Source organism: Rhipicephalus microplus, chromosome 3, assembly GCF_043290135.1.
Source record: "Rhipicephalus microplus isolate Deutch F79 chromosome 3, USDA_Rmic, whole genome shotgun sequence".
NCBI lineage: Eukaryota > Metazoa > Arthropoda > Arachnida > Ixodida > Ixodidae > Rhipicephalus > Rhipicephalus microplus.
The window spans coordinates 110,661,228-110,687,910 of NC_134702.1; the positions used below are offsets into that span (position 1 = coordinate 110,661,228).

The 26,683-nt window shown below is 46.7% G+C and overlaps 1 protein-coding gene across 4 annotated transcripts in view; it reads left to right on the forward strand.

The window, feature by feature from the left end:
• LOC142803290 (evasin-1-like) overlaps positions 1–20,800 on the forward strand; it is a 49,904-nt gene extending 29,104 nt beyond the window's left edge. For 3 of the 4 annotated variants that reach the window (XR_012894041.1, XR_012894042.1, XM_075888417.1), the window contains 2 exons: positions 13,484–13,552; positions 20,631–20,800. Coding sequence is in view for 2 of the 4 variants with exons in the window: in XM_075888417.1 (XP_075744532.1) it covers positions 13,484–13,552; positions 20,631–20,783 (222 nt within the window). In the remaining 2 variants the exon portion in view is untranslated. The remainder of the gene's footprint in view (positions 1–13,483; positions 13,553–20,630) is intronic. The other variant, XM_075888418.1, reaches the window with a different exon arrangement.
• The last annotated feature ends 5,883 nt before the right edge of the window (positions 20,801–26,683 follow it).

Genomic DNA, 26,683 nt, shown 5'->3' on the forward strand with positions numbered 1-26,683 from the left:
AGATATCTGAGGCGAATACACCCGAGTGACCCCAGGTCTATCATGCAACATTCTATAGATAAAACAACGGGCTATATACGCAACAATCTATAGATATAACAACAGTATATAGGTGCAACAGATAATACCTATGAATTATTCGAGCTTGACAGAGAAACATTTTCAAAACATAGACATATCTAACAGCTTTTAATCATGTGAAGTTCACATCAATTTATAGCTCTTATATTTGACTCGTGGTGAAAGCTAGGCATCTATGATTAGTAGATAAGCAGATCTAACGCCGACGCGTCTTCCTGTTTTAGCAGCAAAGCTGCTCAAGGCGGCGGCAAACTCTTTGTTATGTAGAAAAAGCTCTCACCTGAAAAAAAAAGGGCAGTTCCCACGTGCAGTGGGAATAGGAGATATGGGAAGCACAAATGAGAAAGGTTCATAGGTCACTTTAAAATCTGGACAACATTACAAGGGGAGTTAAAATGTGCCATACATGACTTACATGTCATGATTATCATGTTTGGACGTTTCTTTACCTTCATCATCTAATAACGTCACCTGATACCAAGTTTGCTATATATGGAGCTAGCGAAACGGCCGCGGTCATCTATGAGCGTAACATGTAATCATGTTTTATACGGCATCCACAACATGATTATCATGTTTGAACGTGTCATTTAAATTTGTCGTCCATTCACGTCAAGAAATACCAAATTTAGTATATGTGGAACTAGCGAAACGGCCGTGAGCGGATCATGAGCGTGGCATGTAGCCATGCCGTTATATGACAAGCATCTCATGATTATCATGTTTGAACCAGCATTCACGTCCCGTAATACCAATTTATTTTTGAAGCTAGCGATACAGCGGCGAGCGCCTCATGAAGGGGCCAATACACTCCGCCGTAACGTTGACGCGTGCGAAGGCTGGGTGCAGTGACATTACGCTAGAAAAACGCGAGCCCACTATAGCCTGACGCCAAGCACGACTTGCGTGACCGGCTCGACCAGCGTGCGTCAGCGCGGCCCGGTGGGAACCGGCGCGAAATGCGACATGCTGAATTTCTCGCCGAAGACGTTAGCCAGACCAACGCTGACAGCAACGCGGGAGACTCTTTCGTGACGGAGGAAAGCCGGGCGCACTCAAACGCGCATACGTCAAAGTAATGCTGACGTGGCATTGCCGGCGTGCCGCGATGAGACGAACGCCGGCGTGCACGCACACTGGCTCACGTCGAAGAGTATTGGTGCCTTGAGTGTAGCGTGTAATAATGTTCTTACATAACACGCATCTCATGATTATCATGTTTGCACCAGTCGCATACCTTCGTCATCCATTCACGTGAGGTAATACGAAATTTCAGCAGATGTGAAGGTAACGAAATGGCCATGAACGCATCATGAGTCTGGGACGTAATCATGTGGTTGCATGATACGCATGTCATGATCACCAAGCTTGGACGTGTCATTTACCTGTGTCATTCGTTCGCATCACGTAATATCGAATTCGGTACATGTGAAGCTAGCAAACGGCCGCGAGTGCATCGTGAGCATAGCATGTAGTCATGTTACTCCATGACGGACACCAGATGATTATTATGTATGCACCAGCCACATACCTTCGTCCTACAAACACGTTCCATAATACCAACTTTGGTACATGTGAAGCTAGCGAAACGGCCGCGAGAACATCGTGTTGTTAAATGGCACGAATGTCATAATTTTCATGTTGGGTCCTGTCGCTTGTGTTCACCATGCAGTCATGTCATTTCATACCAGTTTTGCAACATGTCATGTGAATGAAACCACGGCAACAGCAGCAAGACTATGAAATGTAAATCCTCACATTCATGACAGTCATGATACACATGTCCTGATTTTCATGTTATGATTGGTCATTTATGTTTTTCATGCAGTCATGTCATGTCATACCAAGTTTGGTATCGATACCATCCTCCAAACAGCCAGGATAGCTAAATGTCGTAGGCGGCACTTAGATAGATAGATAAATAGATAGATAGATAGATAAATAGATAGTTTGATAGATAGATAGATAGATAGATAGATAGATAGATAGATAGATAGATAGATAGATAGATAGATAGATAGATAGATACGCTCAATGTCACCGAAGTTCACCAAGAAATGCTTCGCATTCAAAAATCGTAGATCCCAAGCACAGTGGGAATCAATGATATGCGAAGCACGAATGAGGAAGGTTGATATGTCAATTTGAAATCAGTACAATGTTAAAAAGTGGACGTACATTAAGCGGCACGTGACTTCCATGTAATGAGGATCATGTCTGCGCTTGGCATTTGTGATCGTCTACCACCAACGTCACGCAAGACAAAATTGAGAATGTGTCAAGCTAGCGAAACGACCACGAGCGCGCTATCACCTTAGCATGTAGTCATATTCTTACATAATACGCATGTCATGATTAACATGTTTGCACCAGTCATATACCATTGTCATCTATTCACGTCTCGTAACTCCGAATTTGGTATATATGAAGCTAGTGAAACGGCGACAAACGCGCTATGAGCGCAGCATGTTGTAATGTTTTACATAACATGCATATCTTGATTATGATGTTTGAACGTGTCATTTACCTACGTCGTCCTTTCGCGTCACATAATGCCAAATTTGGTATATGGGAAGCTAGCGAAACGACCGCGAAAAGCGCACCATGAGCTTGGCGTGTAGTCATGACTTACAGGACATATATGTCATGATTTCGACGTCAGGACCTGCACTTTTGTTCGTTATGCAGCCATGTCATGCCATACCAGTTTTGCAATATGTAATGTGAACGAAACCACCACAAGAGCAGGAAGACCATGACATGTACAGTATGGTCCACTGTTGTTGTTGTTGTTGTTGTTGTTGTTGTTCTTCTATTGTTAGTGGCGCATACCCACTGTGGGGGATTGGCCAAGAATCGAGTGGCTTTAAAATTTACTGTTCAGATTTAGAATGATGGAGGTATAACAGAAAGATTACCGATAGCCTATAGGCAAGTGTGGTGCTTAATCTAATGCATACAAATATTTACATACACAAATTTATTCTTAGAATAGACCAATATTCTGATTTTATACGTATATAATTATGTGGACATGTTAAGATAATGAAACTGGTTAATTAGTCAACCTATTAGTTTCATCAATATAGTCCCGGACAGCCGCGCATACTGTGCCATTAGAGAAACCAGAAATGGAAGCTCCAAAACACAAAATGACAGGCAGAGATAAGTCCATACCAATGCCACGCAAAGGTATTTATAATAGGGTTTTTCGTAATGTGTTAAACCGCCTGCAGGTCAAAAAGAAATGGTCTATTGTTTCCAGTTCATCACAGAATGCGCACAGTGGCGAAGGTGCCTGAGCAGACCTGTGTTTATAGAAATTTAGATTTGGTACCCGGCAACGCAGCCTTGTGATAGCTACTTCTTGTTTTCGAGTGCGGCAAAAGTCTCTTCGCAAGGGATATAATAAATGGCTATAATAAATGATAAATAAGGATATAATATAATATAATATATATATTATAATATATAATATATAATAATATATATAATATATATTATAATATATAATATATTATATAATATAATATATAATAAGGATATAATAAATGATAAATAAATATCACAAATGATATATAAATGTTAAAGGGAATATGCGTGCGCGTGGACGGCGGTTCGTGGTCCACGCGCTATCGACAAGCTTGCTGTGCTCCCTTCATAGACCATCGATTTCCACGTTTTTTTATCAAAAGCGGCTGGCTGGTTCGAACAGCGTTCAGAAAGCTTACGATTATATTTTGGTGGGCATAAACATGCTACGTGAGTGGTGGGCTTCGTTATCCCTTCCACAGTATTTCACATCTGGGGGCGTATTTATGCGCTCATCATATTTTCGGCAGTGCTAGTTATTAGCAACGGCATGGCTAGTGTACCTGAGGACGAAAGTCTTCGAATAGTCGAGCAGTACACCAAAGAATACAGCCAGCGTGCTGTCACTGCCATCAAGAAAAGAGCACTTTCTCATTACCAGCATAATCATGAGCATTACAAATGTAACTCTTTTAGTGTCTAGTTCTGTCATGTATAGTCCTATTTTGCTTACACAGAGCTGCATTTGATTTTGTGTTTCACAGGGCACAGATGTGTTTCATTACAATTGCATTACTCTGTTTCGAGGCTACAGATCTGACTTCACTCGACCTGTCTGCCACAAATGTTTTAGGGAAGAAATTTTCTTTGTTTACTCCATAGTTTTTTACGTACACCGTTTTTCAGCGCGCGATTTGGTGAAACGTAATGATTTTCGGTAAAGTGAGCGCTATCCCATACTCCAAATAAGGTGCTCTAGCGTGTTCGCTTCGACGAGGAAAACGAAATATAACGCGAGTTATAACTAGCATTTGCTGGGTATTGCAATCTACAATAATTATATAATTTTGTGTCCCGCCATAGTGGGATACATTGAACTATTTTCCATTACGTGTTTCCCTAACGTTTTTTAAATACTATAGGCACAAGGTTTTTTTTTTGCATTTCGCCTGTAATCTGAAATCGGCTGCTGTGGCCATGAATCGAATCGTAACAAAGCTCCCGAGAAAGCAAAACAACAAACAAACGGCACTTTTTTTCATCGCGCTTATTACCCGTGGAGGAGCAGGCCAACGTTTATAAAACAAGGTCAGTTTTAAAACTCTCTGACTCCGCCTAACCCACAACACGGTGCCCAAGCTGCTTGCTGCACCAGGCGGCGCAGCCGTCGCAGCTGGCTCCCTGCAGCCGGCGAGGAAGCTCGAACGAAAGAGGCGGTTACCGCAGCTGCCACGGCCGTTGCGAGGAAAATCGCGATATACCGATCACCATGAATATAAATCCCTATTTACGTTTGTAAGCGGCAAATCTAGACACAGGTTACCGAAGCTACGGCGCTCTATCAGCGACAACGATTGCGAAGTGGCCGCATGCATTTGCAAGGCCAAGAATTTGCTGGGCTAGTTGGTGAATAGTTGCCATGAGCTGAAGCGCAACAAAATACACGGACGATGAATACAGAGTAGACAAGACAGGCGCCTGTGATGTATACTCTGTATTCATCGTCCGTGTTTGCGCTTCAAATCATGGCAAATTTGCAAGGCCGCGTTTTTGTGTCTGAACCTCCGCATTCGTTTACTGCATTGTCTGCCGCTTCCTATAATATAATTTACGTTTCTTACTGAGGCGGCTGCATGTTTCAACCGCTAAACCTAGAAATAAATGCACGCAGCAAACATTTTCAGTTAGAGAACTAAGACAGTGGATGTTTTTAATTGACAAGACACGAACGTCAGCAGCTTCGCGCGGTGGATGAGGCAGAGCGGGGAGCAGAGAAGCGGATGCTCGCAGGCTGCCACATAATACCATGGAACCTACAAAAAAAAAGCTAATTACAACAGCATTTACAAGACTGCAAGAGCTATTTACAGGAGGCGAGCGGCAGCCTCTTCGGTGCCAAAAAGGCTACCCTGCTACAATTTTATGGTAACAATGCACAAAAGTGATTTTACAACGGTATTTACGAGCCAGCAAGAGCTATTCACAGGAGGCGAGCATCAGCTTACTTACCATGAAGGCTACCTCATTATAATATCACGGCAACAATGCTCAAAAGCTATTTACATCGGTATTTACAAGCACGAGCAATTTACAAGAGGCGAGCCTTCTTCCTCGCAGCAAGAGGCGAGCCTTCTTCCTCGCTGACCTGGCTCCTCTCAGCAAGAAATCGAGTGTAGAGATGTATGCGCATTGTCAAGTAGACCGAAAGGATTCTTGCTGTATGGCAGATCATCAATGGCTTCTATGAGGCTGTCATCTGGGTTCGAAGTGAGCTTTGTTTTAAGGTCTTGAATCTTGCTTAAAAGCCTGGTTCGTCGTACAGCAGCCCGTACCCCTCTCTTTTGGAATATGTTTAACTTCTGCTTCTGTTGCTTGCGCCTGAGTGGTTCCTGGCAGAGTTGCTTGCTCAAGTCAAGTTTTAGCTTTAAGCAGGTACCACACTCGGCTCTTCATCAGGCGCTCACATTTTGTACTTCTGTGTTCGTTCAGTGCGCTGCCAGCCGAACCATTTGAAGAGCCTGCACACACCCTTAGTTGGTAAACGTTCTACAACAGGCTCAATAACTGAGTAATGGTGTTGACACGACTGCACGATTTGACAATGCGACCGCGGGTGATGACTGTCACTGCTCCTAATTCGCCGATTACTTCACGCTTTTCAACGAAAAGCATTTTGCCCTCCACTTTCTGAACAAAGAAAGCGACGTAACTTTCACCGTCATCGCTGTCGACAATCTTTCACCAGTTCGTTGATGGCAAACAAACTTCTGCCATCTCCGTCAACGTAAGCTCGCTACCTGCTGCCGGCACGTCTATATCTGCTGCACTTTCTTCGGCAACAGCACTAGCGCTTGTCTTCGCTTTCTTTGCAGACGAGGTCTGCGCAACAACCTGGTCTCGACATGGCAATTTCCTTTTTGTTGCCGGGGGTTCGGATAGATAAGGAGGCAAGTTCGAAAGTACTTTTGGCACCGCTCCTTCGACGAGGCTCCACTTTCCTCGCTCCATTTCCACTTTCTCACCTTTGATGAAATGTGTTTACGTTTTCGCTATGTCATCCGGGTAAAAATGAACGTTGCACACGCGCGATTTGGATGAAAGGCTGCGGTCGAGACGGGGAATGGCACGGTCCCATGCTGGACGGAGGCCGGGATCACTTGGAGGCGAGAAGAAGTGTCTTGGGGTTTTGTTTCCTCTGTAGCCGCTCGTCCAGCCGGGGACACAACACGTCGGCATGGCGCTTGCCGAACCATCTACAGGTGGAGCACGCGCACACACAAAGAAAATAACACGAGCGAAGTCGAAACGCTAGCCGAACGATTGCGGGTGTATCCGGAGGAACGCACTGACCGCCGCCATCAGGTGCCCCGAGCGGGAGCCGGGTGCGACTGCAGCGCCATCGATGCAGCTGAGAGCGGCGGCGCAGGGCAACACTTCCAAGTTTTAATGGGGTTGTAGCGAGAGAGGAAGATGAGACGGCGGCCAACGTGGACGTGTCGTTCTCTCACCACTTTATTCCACGCCTCAAGTGGAGCCGCGGTGGCTGTCCACGTCCGACACACCAAGTGCCTAGCTTGTTCTAATCCTCGCGCCGCTCGAGCTGTCGCATCAGCTGCACGAGAGGCGCGGCGCGGTGATCAAGAAATGATGATGGTGATGATGGCACCACAGATCTCCCCCGCTAGCGCTTTGCGCGATTTGAAGGCATTTGAAAAAAAAAGATAGTGACAAAAGCTATATACATGAACGACAATCCATAAAGTGTTCATTTGGAAAGTCCAGGTTGTCAACGTTGATGGGCCATCGGTAAGCAGCGGGTCTCTGGCGGGTGACAGTGGGAATGGCGCAGCGGACGAGGGTGGCTACGCAGGCACGCTGTTGGAAGGAGCGGGCGAGGGTCGTGATGAAGGGACACTTTTGTCGATAGCGAGTACCAACGACAAGGCGAAAATGGTCAAGGGCCGAGAACACACACGGGCCGTTTCGGTGCGGTCGATTGTCGCGGGCACTCGGACACTGATGCTTAAATGATGGACTGTAGCATGAGCGTAGTACGGCCAGTCCAGAGGGTCTAGTGTTACTTCCTTGTTGGAGCTGGTGTGAACGTCGACGGGGAGTGCGGTAAACCCTGGTAGTGTGTTTACCGTGCTGGTACCGTCGCTTCCAGTGGCACATTACCGGCTGCGGCGGCCGCCTGGTCGGCCGAGTAGGGTGCAGATAAGTTGGAAACGGTGCGCTTTGGACCGATGAAGTGCGACATGGTTTACAGTGATAACGAGCTGGCTCAGCGGGCACTGATAGATTGCTTTTTCCGACCTTTGACGACGTGTAACGCGTAGGCGTACGCCGATGAGTCGTCGCGTTGTTCGAGCTAGAACCGACGTTTGGTGATGCGAGATCGAGCGGTGGGTATGTGGCGTCACAGTTGTCATGAGCCCTCGACGGCGTTGAAATGCTCAAGCACGCGTACGTAGTGGTAGGCGGATAGTTTAATTGCGCATCTGTTGGGACATGCACGGTGTGCTCCACCTGTGGTGAGCCAGGCGTGCGGCCCTCGGGATTTCCTGACATCGTCACAGCATCATGCACGTTCAGCCGTGCATGCTCAGGGGCTTGAACTTCTGTAGGATACATCGAGGATGACGTTAGTAGGTGCTGGCAGTCCACGAGGTTTTGAGCAGCAGGCACCGGAGTGCAGGGGAAACTGAAGGCGTGCAGTGTCCCAGCGGGCTCTGGGTCCATAATGTGAGTGGTGTCGTGGGCCTCCACAGGTGCCGGGACAGGCGGGGAGTCTGCAGGAAGGTCAGCTGGCCCAGCTGAGGTCGTCTAATCGCCCGGGACAGACAGTTCAGCCGACCAAGTCTCTGCAGCGAATGCGACGGTGTACGGGGCAGCGGCCGGTGTCAAATCTATGTGGCCAGTTGCCGGCAGGGGAATGGTCTGGACTGGCTGTGGTGCGAGAGGAGTCCTGGAAGGTGATGAGCCAGATGCAGTTGTGTTATGTTTGGGAGGAGGAGCATGTTTAAGGCCGTAAAACGTGAGCACGGCATCTCGCAAGTGATCGTACGGGCGAGGGCTCCAGGAGAAGTATGTGAGGTGGCGTTTGAGGTCATGTGGAAGATGGTATTCCAATACCTCGTACATGAGCTCTTGGATCCAGATGCCGTTGTGATACAAAGCCGCCGCAAACTCCTCGAACCACGACTCTAGGCGAGAGGTCCGGAACGGGGGCAGTGGCGGGTCGAATTGAGGCTGCCAGGCTTGTGCTGACTGGAGCATGGCCGCGTAGCTCGGTGGCAGTAGTGCAGCGCCGGTCGCTTCGCGAAGGGCGTGTTCTCCGGGTCACCAATGTAGCGAGAGAGGAAGACGAGACGGCGGCCAACGTGGACGTGTCGTTCTCTCGCCACTTTATTCCACGCCTCAAGCGGAGCCGCGGTGGCTGTCCACGTCCGACACACCAAGTGCCTAGCTTGTTCTAATCCTCGCGCCGCTCGAGCTGTCGCATCAGCTGCACGAGAGGCGCGGCGCGGTGATCAAGAAATGATGATGGTGATGATGGCACCTTAGGGACTATTACGTCGATGCGGCTGGGCCGTCACCTAGGGGATACTACACGGCGGCGGTAATACATCAAGGAACGCAGGTGGACGGCCTCACTTTCAAAGCCACAAGCTCTGGTAAGGCGGAGAAGGTGGCCATTGCACTGGCAGTATCCCATACAAACTCAAAACAAATAGTTACAGACTCTCGAAGAGCCTGCGAGAGCTATCTTGCAGGAGAAATCTCTCCATTGGCTAATATACTTTTAAAATCCAGCATCAGGAACCGCGATCCTACCCCAAAACGTCTTATATGGACTCCGGGACATCAGGGTCTACAGGGTAACGAGGCTGCTCATGCAGCGGCCCGCGTGCTTACTTCCCTGGAAACTCCCCGTTCCCCTGATAGACCTGAATGTCCCACACCTTTAACACGGTTTCGAGAAATCAAAGAATACTACATTGAGCAACGCCGCTTGTATCCCGCACCGGCGAAGGGACTCTCGAAAACGAAGGAGCGCATCCTGCGGCGCCTACAGACAAATACGCTGCTCTGTCCAGCCATACTCAAATATTACGACCCAAAAATAAGTGGACAGTGCCAGTACTGTGGGAAAGTGGCCAACACTTACCATATTGTCGGGGCCTGCCAAATGAACCCAAAATTAACCCCCTTTCCCAACCCCACCAAAGAGGACTGGGAGACGACCCTACTCATTAGCTGCAAACTAGAGGAACAGCGAACTCTTGTCCAGCGGGCTCGGGTGGCGGCCTCGACTAATGACGTCCCGGACTAGGAATGTCAACCAGCCCGGTGGAGATAAGGGCTATCTGGCACAGCCAGCATCAATAAAGGTTTTTTCCTCCTCCTCCAAGTTTTAAAACTGACCTTGTTCTATAAACATTGGAGCAGGCAGAGTGGCGGGGACATGAATCGCACCAAAGAAAAGCGAACGCGGTATCCAGCGCACTGCAAGCACCGAAGCGGAAAGTAGCTTACGAAAGACGGCAAGCCTTACCATTTCGCGTCAAAGCGCATGCGCTGCGTTTACAAACCTCGCCGCCAGTTATCGCCACGCTGGCAGCCAGCCACGTGTTGCCGTGTTCTTTCCAAGAGTGGACCATACTGTACATCATGACATTCCTGATATGCGTGTCATGATTTTTATGTTATGACTAGTCACTTTTGCTTGTCTTGTAGTCTTGCTATAGCATACCAGTTTTCGTAAAGATGTCATTATCTTAACGGCCAGGGGAGCTATAGGGTGCTAGATAGATAGACTGATCCGGTCAGAGTACCCGAAGCTCACTAACAAATGCTTCGCATTAAAAAAATCACAGCATATCCATGAGGTGAACGATGACGAGTGGGGTGAAGGAGACGAAGGGATGGATGGGAGGACGCACGAACAAACGCATGAATGTACGAACGCACTGAAGTACTGATCCACAAACGCACGGACGCACGCAAAAATGTACACACGAACGGATGAGCGCACGGACGCACGTACGGACGCATGTATGGACGGACGCACGGACACATAAAAGGATTGATGCATGAACGCACGGACGCACGTCCTGACGAACGAACACACGAGCAGACGCATAAATATACGGACGCACTGAAGCGCAGAAGGACTGATGCACGAATGCATGGACGCATGCACGGACAAATGGAAGGATGAACGCATAAATGGATGCACGGACGGACGCACAGACGGACGGGTGGCGGACAAACCCATGTACGGACGTACGGACGAACGCTTCGCCCCACTCACCATCATTACCTCCATGGATATGCTTGGACACCATTTTTATTGACATGCAATGCATGGCCACTGGCTACTCTGACTACGACGACTACGACTGATGTAATATGTGAGGTTTAATGTCCCAAAACCACCAAATGATTATGAGAGACGCCGTAGTGGAGGGCTCCAGAAATTTCCACCACTTGAGGGACTACGGTTGGCAACGATTGACGCAGCAAGCACCCCAACGCCACTGACGAGACGCGAGCCAAAAAAGTCGAACGCAAGCGTCTTTAACGCGCCCGCCGCTCTGCTTCGCCATTGGGAAAAGCGAAGGAGGCTACTACGACGGACGCGGGACTAATCCACACCCTAAGAAGCTTCGCTCCTAGAGTGTGTCTGAAATATCAGATTAAAAACACTACTCCCAGCTTCCTCACCATGAATGAAGGGAGATATACTGCACACGCCGCTGCGGAAGTGTAACACGTCACTGGCGACTGCGCTTGCACTCCTCCTCCTGCGTCGCTAGTATCTATTAAGGTTGGGTATGACCGTGAAAGAAACCGCTCACATAAAAGCGTGGCTCTTTGCCAACCGGGATTGCCATAATCGACGACGAGAAGAAATCCGAGTACGACATTTTGTCCCCCAGGGCGTTTGGTTGGCGGGATGTATACCGATGTATTGTATGGCATAACACGATCATGCGACAAACCTACATGACAGGTCATGACACAATATTATGATATGTATGTCATGAACAACCTTGATTTACACGCCTTAGTAATAATACTTTCGCAGCCCTTGTGTTAACTTGACGTATACCTAAATTCTTATGGTATGATACAAGTGCATAACGAAAATAAATGGTAAGTACTAAACTACAGAGCAACAAAAGCGCGTCATGTACACCATGAACTACATGACATCGCGCCGGGCACTTGCGGACGTTTAATCTTTTAAGGTCACCACAATTTATATGCGTTGTCATAGGGGGCCCCGCCGCGGTGGTCTAGTGGCTAAGGTACTCAGCTGCTGACCCACAGGTCGCGGGCACAAATCCCGGTGGCGGTGGCTGCATTTCCTATGGAGGCGGAAATGTTGTAGGCCCGTGTGCTCAGATTTGGTTGCACGTTAAAGAACCCCAGGTGGTCGAAATTTCCGGAGCCCTCCACTACGGGGTCTCCCATATTCATATGGTGGTTTTGGGATGTGAAACCCCAGATACCAATCAATTAATTGTCATAGGAGATATGAATGATAGGTGCTATGATGAGAACCATGACATGCATGCAGTGTACAGCATGAATTCCGTGCCAGCTCATAGTGCGCTCGTGGTCATTTCACCAGTTTGTCATACAAAAATTGTTATTGCTCGACATGACTGTACGATAACTGAAACGACAGGTGGTAACACGACAATAATGACGTATGTGTGCAATGAATTTGATGCCACGCTCATGGTCCGCTTACAGCCGTTTCGCTTGATTGATATGTACAACAATTAGTACGGTGCACAGCGACTGTACGTCAGTCTCGTTTGACAGGTAATTATGACATGAAAGTATTTATTAGCACGTCATGCATGACATTCATTGCACGCCACTCTCATGGTGTGCTCTTGGCCATTTCGCTAGCTTTATGTCCACGAAGGATGCTTTAGCATCCTTCGTGGACATAAAGCTAGCGAAATGGTTTCTATATGACGAACACAAAAAAAGATTTTTCAGATAAATAATATGACCTGCATGTCATGCACGGTACGATGTAAGGCCACATTCATGTTGCCCTGACGTTAGTTTCGACATCTTGACATGCATCAAAACTGCTACTGCTGGACGGGACTGTATGACGAAGATATATGACGCACTAATGTTGAATTTATGACTTGCTTGCCATGTACGCAATGAATTATCTGACACAGCCTTGGTGCCCCTCCAGTACCTTTTTTTACGGATCTAAGCTAAAATTTATAAGGCCAAACCTGAGTGCCCAGCGAACATGAATCACAGGTCATGCATTGTACATGTTCTTATAGTATGGTACATACCGGACTGTAAATGAAATCATAATAGGCGCACGATTAATTGTGAACGAGATGTGATGACATGAATGTCTTCATTAACCTCAGGAACAAACAGCGTGATGTATGCAGCGCTTTACTCACTGCTTTGTATTAGATCCAGTTCGATAGTCTGTGAGATCTGCCTTATTTTATTGTTAAAAGGCATACACTCTCAAAAAAAAAAAAAAACACCAGTGTAAGCATTTCCGCCAATATAACCGAATACATTTCTAGATGCACTAATATTTCTGGTTGATCTCATGCATTGATGTCGAGGATTAGTTGGCTTTATGTGACCGAGAATGGTAATATTTGTGGTATTACCACCATCTTTGCATGGTTGCAAAATAACTGAATCTTTATATTCCAGAAATTTTTGCGCAGATCTTAGGCAATGCCATAATAGCCATTTGATGAAAACGTTCTGTTCAAATTGTATTACTTGCAGTTCACTCCCAGTCGTGTGGCTACAAAATCGGTAATAATTCTGAACGCCACCATTCATTTTACAGACACTTGTTGCATGTAGCCACGACTGCAATGGAAAAAATGAGACCATAGAAAACGGTACACGCTGCTTTGTAAGTATGAAATGTTTTGGTTTATATCGACTGTAAAAAGTTACGAGCAAGTAATGTCAATTATGTAATGATGTGTTAAATCCATACCTGCATGGTGTGATTACCAATATTTTGAGGCGATCCTTAAATAGGGTTTTGTTAGCGTCCCCGGTGGCGCGGACCAACCAGGCAAGCCGAAGATAATCAAATCAACATGTGGTTGCCTGAAGCCTGTCTCGCGACAATACTGTGGCAGCTTCTGGAAACGGGCGCGTTCTCCGAAACGGCCTTGACGCGCTAACGATTGCTCAAATTTCGGTGCCCTTTCTCCCCGGAGGACCGAAGCGGCGGCTCGTTCGTTTGAAGCGTGGAGGCTCAGTGGTTAGAAGAAGGAGAAAGGCACCTTATTTCTGCAGTCTGGTCCAAAGCACGGCGCGTTGCCTGCCTTGGCGCCAAGCGCACAGTGACCGACCAGACGCGGCCTTTTCTGGTCACTCATTATTCCTCAAGGCGCGCTCCCTGAGACAAGGTAAACGGCGCCGCTAACAAGGGCATCTGGCAAAGAACAAGCTCCAGCTGTAGCTGAAAAAGAACAAAGTTTTCCGCGAGCCATTGTCCTCGCGACACCTCCCCCCTACGAAAAAGAGTGTCCCACTCGTTTTATCTGCAAAACATGACAAGAAATAGACTAAATATATAAAAAGGTTTTGCATTCAACAAGTGTGTGAGATGCTTATTTAAAGACACTTATGCATGTGTATAAAAGGTGAGAAGCTCTAAAAAAACATAAAAACAACGGATGAAAAAACAAAACAAAATCATTGGGCACAGAAATATATAGGTTAACTCATCGCTACTGCAATACAACTCAGTGTCCGTGTCGTAAGCGTTGACATTCTGTTGTGCGTTGTTACCACTTGAAAATGTCTTCTAGTCGGAGTAAAGTTCAGTGTCCGTGTCGTAGCCTTCGCACTGCTGTACTAGAACACTGGTCTGGGTCCCGCGCACACAATGTTGCAAACGGAGTTCTTGACCCACTCGCGAACCGCACTCGCGCACATCACCATTGGAGCCGCACTCGTGCACAACATTTTGATGCAATCCGCGGTCATCTCTCCTTTCACTGCACTCACGCACATCACCACCCAGATCGCGCACCTCATGATTATCATCAGATTCATCGTCCGCGTCGTAGGCATCGGAGCCCAATCGAACGTGGCAGGGCTTTAAACGCGCCACATTCACAACGTCACGTTTTTTCCCAGTTTGGTCTGCCACCTCCCAGTTGTTCTCGGCTACCCGGCGCACAAGACGGAAAGGTCCGTGATATTTGTGAAGAAGCTTCGTCGTCTTCCCTTTCGTCCGGGAGGGAGTGCACAAGTACACCAAGTCGCCCTGATGATAAAAAACACTTCGTCGCCTAGCATCATAGCTGCGTTTGTTCTTCTGCTGACACTTCTCCCGTTCATTTATTATTTTTCGAGCCCGCCGCCACCTGCGAGCCACTTTCATTGCATCCAGGGTGTAGTCGAATCCGTGTTGCGCGCCCGACCCTATATCCACCGGTAGTGCCGGTTCATGTCCGTGAAAAAGAAAAAAGGGAGTGAATCCAGTCGTCTCGTGGGTGGAAGAATTGTATGCAAAAAGAACGTACGGTAGAAATTCATCCCAGTCGCGGTGAGGAAACGTACATGCTGAGCATGTCAGCCAACGTGCGGTTAAAACGCTCGCACAAGCCGAAGGCCTGTGGGTGGTATGCTGTTGTGGTGGCATGCTCGCTACCCACGAGCCGGAATATTTCTTCGGTCAAGTTGGCGACAAAGTGCTGCCCACGATCGCTTATTACTTTCTCCGGGGCACCATGGCGTAGGATGATTTGTTCGACGAAAGCTCTTGCTGCTTCTGCGCCAGTGGCCGCTGGACACGTGACACCCTCGACCCATTTCGTATGGTAGTCGGTAATCACGACGACGTAGCGGTTCCCTGCTTTGGATTTAGTGAAAGGCCCAATAAAGTCCATGCCCACCTGCTGCAAAAGTTGACCTGCAGGTGGGATCGGTTGGAGGAAACCGGCCGGCCTCCCCGGTGGTTGCTTTCATGTCTGGCAGTCGGGGCAGGAGAGAACGTACTTGCTTACGTACGAGAACATCTTCGGCCAGAAATATCGGCAACGAACTTTCTCCCATGTGCGCTTGACACCTAAGTGGCCTGCCGTGGTGTCGTCATGGCAGTACCTTAAGATCTCAGATCTCAAGCACTTGTGGACAACGAGCGCCGCACAATCCTCCTGAAACCCTTTCGCTCTTCGATACAGTACACCGTCGATCAACCGAAAGCTCCGTGCCATTTTTTCAGTTCTCCTGACAACGGGCGCATCCGGGTGCTCGAGGTGCTGCATAATTTCTTTCATCCAGAGGTCTGCCCGCTGCTTTTTTCCAACATCCACCTGATCCAGAACCAGCAACGGTTAAGGGGTTTCCTTCGCTTACAGGCGCGGGATCATGAGGAAGGCGGGAAAGCGTGTCGGCATTTCCATTCTTGATGCCAGGGCGGTGTCGCAACGTTATGTCGAATTCCTGAAGCAACAGCGACCATCGCATAAGACGACCGTTCGGATTCCTTACTTTCATTAGCCAAGCCAGGCTGGCTTGGTCAGTCACTACCGTGAACTTAGCACCAGAGACGTATGGCCGAAACCGTCCGCAGGCGTACACAACGGCGAGACATTCTTTCTTAGTTGTACTGTAGTTCATCCCAGCCTTGTTAAGGTGGCGGCTGGCATAGGCGATGACTCTCTCTTGAGTTCCAATTTTCTGTACAAGCACGGAGAAGTCAACACGATGATTTTGGGGAGCACTCATTAGGGGTTTATTTAGCTAACTCAACTTCAATTTACTAAATGCACTAGCTCACAAAGACAAAACATAGAAAATGGTGGCATACCCCTCGGCCTGCATGGCTGGTGTCCGGTGGTGAGATCCGCTGTTGACCCCGACTCCGCTCTCTTCAAAAAGAGCCCGAGTCGCTGCTTAAATAGGGTTTTGTTAGCGTCCCCGGTGGCGCGGACCAACCAGGCAGCCGAGGATAATCAAATCAACATGTGGTTGCCTGAAGCTTGTCTCGCCACAATACTGTGGGCGCTTCTGGAAACGGGCGCGTTCTCCGAAACGGCCTCGACGCGCTAACGATTGCTCAAATTTCGGCGCCCTTTCTCCCCGGAGGACCGAAGCGGCGGCTCGTTCGTTTGAAGCGTGGGGGCTCAGTGGTTAGAAGAAGGAGAAAAGCACCTAATTTCTGCAGTCTGGTCCAAAGCACGGCGCGGTGCCTGCCTTGGCGCGAAGCGCACAGTGACCGACCAGACGCGGCCCTTTCTGTTCACTCATTCTTCCTCAAGGCGTGCTCCCCGGGACAAGGTAAACGGCGCCGCTAACAAGGGCATCTGGCAAAGCACAAGCTCCAGCTGTAGCTGAAAAAGAACAAAGTTTTCCACGAGACATTGTCCTCGTGACAATATGCTAAGATTTTTTTCTTGAGGCGTACACCAAGACTTGCGAAGGAGAATGAGATGAAGCGCAATATCTTTCAAGGCCCCTCAAGTTAGGGTTTCACTTGACCCGATTGAAAAGCTGGGTCATGCTGCGGCATCGGCAGCGGTGCCATCCACCCCCCTATTGCGCAATCTCATGTCTCGCGTTTCGTGCCAGCCTACAAAGACATACGCAAAACTTTCGCTCTCCTCTGTCTCTTTCACCTCACTAGGCCCACGCAGGCAGAGTCTTATAGTAAAAAAAAATAGAGCATATCTTCGGAGTGAATGATAATGTGTGGGGCGAAACATCCTTCCATCTGTCCGTGCTTCTCTCCACCCATCTGTTCGTATGTTCATCGGTCCCTCTGTGTGTCTGTATATCTGGTCGTCCGCCCGTCTACTGAACACTCCAAGTACCGCCATCTCGCAACATTTTATCATATTAACATTATATACAGGTTTCGTCATCTTGCGAACATTCCAAGAACTAAACGAGAGTTCACTTCCTACTACATACATCGAGGATGCACGACCCACGGCTTAATGAGCTTTGTTCCTAGAAAGACTGCTCGTGCTGCACATTTTTTTTACTAGCCACCCCGCATACGTAGGCACTAGATCGTGAGTTCGGAATTCAGCCAAGGGCTTGTTTACGTGGCGTTTGCTGGAGGTGGAAGGCAATGTTTTTCTCTCATTCAATAAATATTCTATAACTATAAGAATCAGAAATACAAAATAACAATGAAGCATGCCCAAATCATACACAATTGCGGAACAGTCACGCGATACTCCCCCTCCCCCTTTTCCGACGTACCTGCTGGAGTTCCCCCCGTGGGAAGATGCGGGCGGCATTCTTGAAAAATGCGAAAGCATTCTGCAAGCCGCGCATTGTGAGGCGTCCGTCGGTGTCCACGCCCCGACAGGCGGAGCTCCCGCGTGCGTGCAGAGAGTGTAGGATAGGGTAGGAGCAGTGCTTCGCCACTTCTTCTTTCACCATTTGCTTTCTCTCCTCCCTGCGCCACACTCTCCCGCCCGCTCGCTCGTACTTATATATAAATTGAGTGGAGCGTGCGCCGCACTCTCGACCGTTTGATGCCTGAGCGTGAATACTTGATTGCGGTAGAAATCCTTGTCTCGTCATTGCTTTACGCCATTAAAATTACTACGCCATGAGAAATTACTACTCTCGGCGCAAGAAGCGCATTAGCGTTACCTCTATCCCGATAACCATCGGGGAGGTTGCAGCAATTTTTCTTATTCGCGAACTACGTTCGCTCACTTTCGTTCACGCGTTTGGGCACAAAAGTAAGTAGTAGTCCGGCGAGGCTTCTTTGAAGTTGTTTCATAGCGTATCTTTTCTGCAGCTCTGGAACACTGGTGAATTGAGAGCAATTTCGTGTGTAGTACATATATTGAACGCAAACTGGCAACTGAAAATAGGCAAGCAAGTAAATGAGCATGAAAATCGCCGGCAGTTTGAGCGCTTGTGCATTCGTTCACCAAGGGCTTTCACGTTGTTTTGACCGGTGTTGAAAATGAAATGATTGAGACTATAGAGCGCACTGAGTACCTCGGATCATGACCAAATACGAAGTACAGCCGATGCAAGTTTACACATAGGTGGCCTTTGAACTTCTTAATTTTCATCACGAACCTTGCGCTCGAGAATTGTAAAGCCTAATGCGCGTTGAAATGTTCATATTGTAGCTCATGAAGTGAAGTTCAGCATTGGTTTGCAGGAAGGAAACATTCTGATGGGTCGGTTTATATGCCTGCCATGCCTATTTTTTATGCCCCAGTCCTTTTAATATTTGGCATAGGTTACCGGGAGGTTGAGGAAAGAGGTTCTAAAAGATGCCTCGGAGAAAATGTTGAGTTTACGCACGCATGGTTAATTCAGAGAGGAATAGATATAAACTAATGGTACAAACATCGCATTTTTATTTCATTGTACCGGCGTCACGTCGGGTTAGGGTCAATCTATAGGTAAGTGCTATCAACAGGATTCGGTCTATAGTCTTTTTAGCACAGGCCAGGATTGTACCATTTTCATAAGCAAAAGTGTTACATATCAGCTTACCGCATCTGTTTTTCATAATAGCCGTTTAGCGGTTAACACAGCAAGACAACTGTAAACAACTGGTTATATTCTAAGTACAATATGAGCTTATTTACAACATATGTGCATTATTTGAGCGTCATTTTGTAAAGTTTCCCTCAATAAAAAATTACAGCACAGTCACTTTCCCTCCGCCCGCTTTTCATAGCAGCAATACACATGGTGCGTGGATTTGCCAAATTTTTGTTTATATGACCAGTTCAAACTGCATTCACGTCAGCATCATTTGCCCCGTATGTCTTGCAGCAAGGGATGATTTGCGCGAACCACGGTAGGGAGACGTTGTCTGAAATAGAGTAAGGCAAAGTCATCGAAGCAGCAGCGAGCTATAGACTTCTTATGGCTAAGTGTGACTTTCCTGCTCACGCGGAATGGCCGAATATTGAGAGCTCGTTTCTTTGTTTAAACAACCCTACTAAAACCAGCAGATTATGAAGCAAATAAAGGTACAGGGGACATTAGTTGTACTGCTTCAAGTGTATTATAGTAAACATGAAATTTATGTGGAAAAAGTAAAGAGACCGAAAAAAAAACTAGCAGCTGGCAGCGTGCAAAAGGTTCGGCCCCTGTCAGTGGCAAGTTGTATTTCCGTCCACTTTACCTTTTTCAATTCGACATCATGATTACTACAGTACATTGAAATAACTAAAAGGAATCTTCCCTAAACGTTCATGGCTTCATGTCTGCTGGTATTCATTACGTTTGTTGAGACATTGAACCTTTACCCATGTAGTGGAGCATACGCACCAACGCGTATGCGCCTTCGGAAGACAACGAAAAGCCCGTGCTCTGATTGCGCGAGAACCTGTGCGGCCTTTGCCAGACTTGCTGTTCGCCCATTTTCCGTCGCGACCTTGTTGCGACTCCTCTGTTCGAATAAACATCATCGCATTTTTGTTCGCAATAAACATCATCGCTCCTCTGTTCGATGTTTATTCGAACAGAGGAGTCGCAACAAGGTCGCGACGGAAAATGGGCGAACAGCAAGTCTGGCAAAGGCGGCACAGGTTCTCGCGCAATCAGAGCACGGGCTTTTCGTTGTCTTCCGAAGGCGCATACGCGTTGGTGCGTATGCTCCACTACACCCATTCATGTGTTTTGTGTCGCCTTGTTTTTGTGTTTGCTCTCGTGTGCTTTCTGCAATATTTTATTTTGCGAAGGTCAAGGATTCTTATCTGGTGAAATTTCGCCCCAAAAATACCACTGCTCATAGCCGACATGAAATCAACTGATGCGCCGTAACTGAGCCTTTCACTTTCTGGAGGTTCATGCGCTGAAGTGAAAGTCTCCGTATCGACCCAAAGGCGCATATTGTATGGTGACAGAAATGTGTTAGGAAACCGCCATAGTATTGATACATTGTGTTGGAGAAATTGGTTCTGCCGCCTGAAAAGAAACAATAGAGACACTGAAGTAAACATATATTATATGATTACGCGCCTTTTTTGCAGGATATTGGTGACGACGTGCTGCGTAGGATGGTACCGCATCTTCCATACACGTGCCCTCTTGGAGAATGCCGTAATGGGGATTGCATTAAAAACGGAAAGAATGAAACTTGTTACAGACGTAATGAGCAGCTGGGGGAAACCAAGCAACAATAAAAGTGCGATGGACCGAATGTATGAAGACTGTACTCTGTTCACCCGAAATCTTCAATGACAGTACAAGCTCTTCAGCCTTTGTTCGCCTGATTCAATAACCCAGCATGCGTCATATAGTCCAAGAAGCTTCAAACTCTCTTCAGTGACTATATGCAGGCAAACTTTGGAGGTGCATCACGTATTGCACGTTTTTCCAAATGGCCCAAAATGCACTGTGCACGTTAGTGAAATCTTTCTGAGTGGTCAATTAGCATTCATTAAACTTCATTATGCGGCATATTACTGCAGAGATTCACTTTCCTGGGAACACTACCATGTTCGTTGAACATTCAATGTGCCGTGCTTCAAACCGCCGTCAACAGTACTTTGGTCGCTGAAATTATTATAACCCCCAAACTAACTGCGCTTGCGTCTGGGACCTGCTAACATTTATTTATTTGTGTGCAAGAATTGAATCTGACTATTTGCAGAATATGTGCATCTTTATTCATTCATTTATTTATTTATTTTTACGTACTGCTAATCACATAGAGACTACTGCAGGAGGGCACACAATATACACAAGAAATACATATACAACAAAATACACAATAGATACACTTGCACTTACATGCGAAAGTGCGCGACTACAGTTACTCTCTAATATTACATGAAAATAAAAGCACAAACCTATTTCTGGCTAGTATATACGAAAATATTACAATATGTAATTCACGGATAACATTAACATATTAAAAAAAACAACCAAGAACTGTACAAGCGAGAAAAGAAGAATAAAAAAAATCATTTCAGCTATGAATGTCACGAATGTGGTTTTCAAGTAAAGTAAAAAATGTATTCAAATCTTTGCAATTAGTCAGACAAGCGGGCAATCTATTCCATTCTCTAATTGACTGTGGGAAGAAGGAATACTTGAAGCAATTGGTGCTGAAACGGTATTTCTGTAATGCTAGTGGATGTTTGTGGCGTGACTGTCTGGTTTCTGAAGTAGATCTGAATTTCGAGCTGTCCATGTTTAGCTGCCTATGAATAAGTTGGAAGAGCATTTTTGGGCGTGCGAGTTTAGCGCGACATTGTAATGTTAGTAGTCCGGCTCGTGCGATCAGTTCAGAGGGTGAGTCGAACAAAGTGTATTTATTATAGGTAAATTTAACTGTTTTCCTTTGTACCCATTCTAGCCTTTTAATTTGGTTCTTTGTTGCCGGGAACGCAACTAAGTTGGCATATTCTAATAATGGGTGGATTAAGAGTTTATAGGATAAGAGTTTTGGTTGAGGTGGTGCGGAACGTAGTCGTCTGTATGTGCTAATCAAAATTAATTACTCAAACTCACACAAAACACCACATTCATTCCTTTTGTTTCTTTGAATTTAATACTGAGTGTCTTGGATTCAAGTTAATTTAACGGATTCGCAGATGGTGCATCATAATTTGTGCCCGAAGGGAATATAAGGCTGTTATGCGCGGTGGTGCTTGCGGGGATCGAACATTAAGCTTTGTGTCCGACGCACCGAAGTCGATCTCCGTTACCACTACACCATCGCTGCGAGAACAGGTAATAAAAACGTGAAAGTACGCACAAGCATTACGCACTGGACACTGATAGCGGCAAGTACTGCAGTCGGTCGTTGGTAATGTGATTAGAAGCAAAGTGCGTCAGCCTTTCATGCCTGTGGCATGGAACAATCCAGCCTAGTCACGGCTGGCTTAGTTTCCGAATAAAGATGACTGTTGAAGAAAGAAGAGGAAGTGGAGAATCACTGGGTGTGAGCTTCCTAGTGCAGCTGTTTTTTTCACCAATTTTGTAAGTTTTCTTACTGGTCTTCTGTATCTTACTGCCAAGATTCGGCCACCACCCTCACGGTGCACCAGGCGCCACGTCTCCAAGGTGCCGAAGCCTTATGTTACGCTGCCCCGACGTCCGAAAGCTTCGGCTACTGGTGGCGGCCATTCTTCTCGGCGCCCATCAGACGAAGAAAAAGTGATGAATGCGTCCGAATAGCAAGATAATCCCGTGTTTCGCGGACCCGCGGAGGACTGTGACGGCCCCTCGACGACACCCAACGCCAACAATGAATGTGTTACTCCGAAGGAGGCGTGAACTGATAATGAAGAGGATTGCAGCGATGCAACGATAATCAACTCCGCGGAAATTAACTGCGATATAGAAGCAGAAGACTGGCCTTTCACAAGAGTCACGTACAAGAAAGCCCGACCAGTGGGGATAACCGCAATTTTCAAGCTGACAGGTCCTAGCGCCTTATTCTGGAAAGTCAATCCGAACAAACTGGTCATTGAATTAGTATCTGCTACTGAAGGGAAAGTGCAGTCATTCCGTGTCAACAGAGATGACAACTTCTCCGTAAGTGTCTCTACAGTTACTGCATCCTCCAGACTTCTTGAGCTAACACAGGTTGCTGGTCTTGAAGTGGCACCGTATATACCGCAGCCGTATGCGAGGAACCAAGGAAATATTAGACAAGTACCAGTGCAATACAGTGAAGATCAAGTGCTTCAATATTTAAGAGACAGCGGTGTAATTTGTCAGGAGACAGGCTAAATGGCTCCGTCGTGAAGATGGTTCAGCAGAGCCACATTTACTCGGCAGTGTAATTCTTGAGTTCTCCCCCGACAAGTCACTGCCGCTTCGTATTCTCCTAGGCTTCACAAGTCATCTGGTGGAAGAGTGCCTACAGCCCGCTACACGATGTTACAATTGTCAACAATATGGACATGTTGCCAAGTCGTGCCATGGCCAACTTCGCTGCAAAATCTGTGCAGAAGCACATGATTACAAAGAATGTACATTGAGTAATCATCCAAAATGTGCCAATTGCAATGAAGACCACGTAGTTTCGTATGCTGGTTGTCCGAAACACAAGGCGGCTACTCGACGAAAGCGATGAGAAATTTTGCTCGGAAGAGCTCAAAAAAGGATCGCCTAGTCCGAATCCTGAAACTGCTTATCCACTCCCTATATCTTCAAGATCACAGAAGAGTACATCACCACTATCATATGCGACGGTAGCCAAGCATGCTTCAGCTCAGAGAAACAAAAGTACAACCAAAACAGACCGTAGAGGACGATCACCAAGCGTTCAAAGGCAGACAAGCGACAGCAGGACACAAAACTGTCAGCAACTCAGCATCACTAAGCGTCTACACCTTTCACCTCGTCAAAGCCAAAGGCACAAGAGCAAGGTGCACCGAAAACAAAAGATGTTGATATGGTTATGTCGATGTTCTTCCTTGTTTTGAAGGCAATCCTGCGTGTATTTACACAGGCCAATGACCTTCCAGAGGTGAGCGCAGTCCTTTCATTAAAGCGTCTAGCAGTACAAAAAAAATTGTTGTATAGCAAAATGGCTCCACAAATGAGCAACTGTTTCCGCAACACAGCTGTGTTTCGGTGGAATGCCACTGGCCTCTGGTCCAAAAGCTCAGACTTCAGGAAGCTGGTTGCTCAGTATACGTCCCCGTTCTATGTTTAAATAAAACCAACGTCGGCCCTGATTTTAGGATTTCCAATTATGTCGTAAATGCATCAAGAAGAAATCCAGACTTGAGCAGGGCACTGTTATGCGTACGGCGTGACATACCCTCTTTTGTTTTATACTCGTAGGACTCGGATATGGCAGAATTTGTAGGGTTCAAAGTTCCCTTCCAGAAACTTACCATCACCGTAGTTTGTGTTTATCTGCAACCATCGACACGCATCTCCGAATCATCCCTGGTTCAATTATTGGATAAAGCCCAGGGACCCTCCTCATCTGTGGAGATTATAATGCGCACAATACCACATGGGGCAGTACTCATACAGATTCACGTGGCAGAACACCTGAAAAAGCAATTGATCGATGTGGTCTTGTTGAACTCAATGATGGATCAGTAAACTTTTAAGGGGTTATAATTATGCCAGCTGTCTAGATTAGGCTATATCCTCCGCTGACATTGCACGAAATATGAACTGGTGTACAGACCTCGATACACGAGGGAGTGACCATTACCCAGTTCTCATGCAACACCCAAGAATGCAAGTGGAAACGTTCACATTGATTTCAAAGCTAACTGACTGGAAACTATTTCGTGAAGATACTGGATGTGGCTTGATGGGAGTTAATGAGCTGGATACATTTATGTCCTGCTTTAAAAGCAGTTACTCCAGTGCGACAAGGTTTACAGCTGTTCCAGCAGGCCACTTCAGTGCAGACGCAGACTATGAGCGCCTACGAGCAATTTGAAGACGAGCAGAACGTCGCTATCACCGCACTTGGTGGCTAGAAGATTAAAAAAGAGTCAGACCACACACATCCAATCTAACGAACACATGCAAAAGTTAGGTCGGAAAAAATGGCGCGATTTCTGCAGTTCATTGACCCCATTTACTCCCTTTCAAAAAATCTGGCAAACAATCAATGCTCTAAGTCATCCAGTATCCCAGCGAAACGCATTCAGAGCATTGGCCATATCTCTTCGATAATCTGAACGTGATGTTTCCAATAAGTTTAACACAATTCTGACTGGAACTGGGCAATTGGTTCACAACATAACCGCGCTGCCTAATTCTGTAGAGCAGCAAATCCAAGATGCATACGCTATATCACATGCTCAACTGGATAACACGTATTCTCTATTAGAGTTGGGTACTGCTCTATCACTAACCCACATAAAAACGGCAACCGGTTCCGACAACGTATTGTACAGCGTTCTGAAATATCTATGACCCAACGGCATGCCAGTTCTTCTACGGATATGTAACGACATGTGGATGAAGGCGTATGCTCCAACGTGTTGGAAGGTCGCCAAATTCGTCTCACTGTACGCCCGGTAAATCACCGCTTTTGCTTGACTCATTCCGACCAGTCAGCCTCACTAGCTGTGTATCTAAAGTCATAGAAAACATGGTTGACAGAAGATAATAGTGGTGGATTGAAGCTAACAACTCTCTTCCAGAACAGATGACTGGCTTTAGACAACGGCGATGCATCATAGACTGCGTCTTCGACCTCGTTACGTTTGTAGAACGTGAGACGAGCTGTGGAAATACGGCTGCTGCGGCGTTCATAGATATTAAGAAGGCGTTCGACTCAGTTAGCCACCTTGCTGTACTGCACGGGCTTACCTTGCTACGGTTTCACAGCCGTATCCTTCAATGGATCGCCAACTTCCTGCGTAACAGGCAAATATACAATTCTACCAATAACGGAGACAACGATCGCTTCAACATGAGCAGAAGTGTACTCCAACGAAGCGTTCTAAGTCCGCTTCTTTTCAAAGCTGCAATGGCAGAACTTGCAGAAGTGCTGCCCGAAGCCTTGCCCAAGTAACGCTGAATGTTATATTAACGTTGAATTCAACCGCCCAGATTTCAGCCAGCAACGTTGCCTAAAAGCGCTTAACGTCCTCTTTTTTGATCACATGATAACGTTGCTTGTAACATTCAGGACGATATGGCAACGTCCAGTATCACATCTTTAATATCATGGCTATGTTTTCGTAACGTACCAGTAACGCAGTGTCAACATATCAGAAACGTCATGACAGCATACCAGCAATGTGATGTCAACATTGCTGTATAACGTGTTAACTTTCATGCGACGTGCGCAGAAAATGTATTCTATTGTGTGCGTTAATAATAAAAGGCATGTTAACTTGTTACAGGAATCACCCCGAAGCTTCTGGCTAGAAAAAAAGCACCGGTATGGTGTGAAAAACTTCATTATTATTGTCCATGCACAAAAACTGTTTTCTAACAGCTCTTTATTAACGCATTCGTACATGCGTAAACAAGTGATGTTGGAACAGCTAAGCTATAAAAATGTCAAAACACACTTGTGCATTCTGTAAGACCAAAAAAGACTTTTCAAATCCCAAAGCTTCCAACACATGCGATATACATA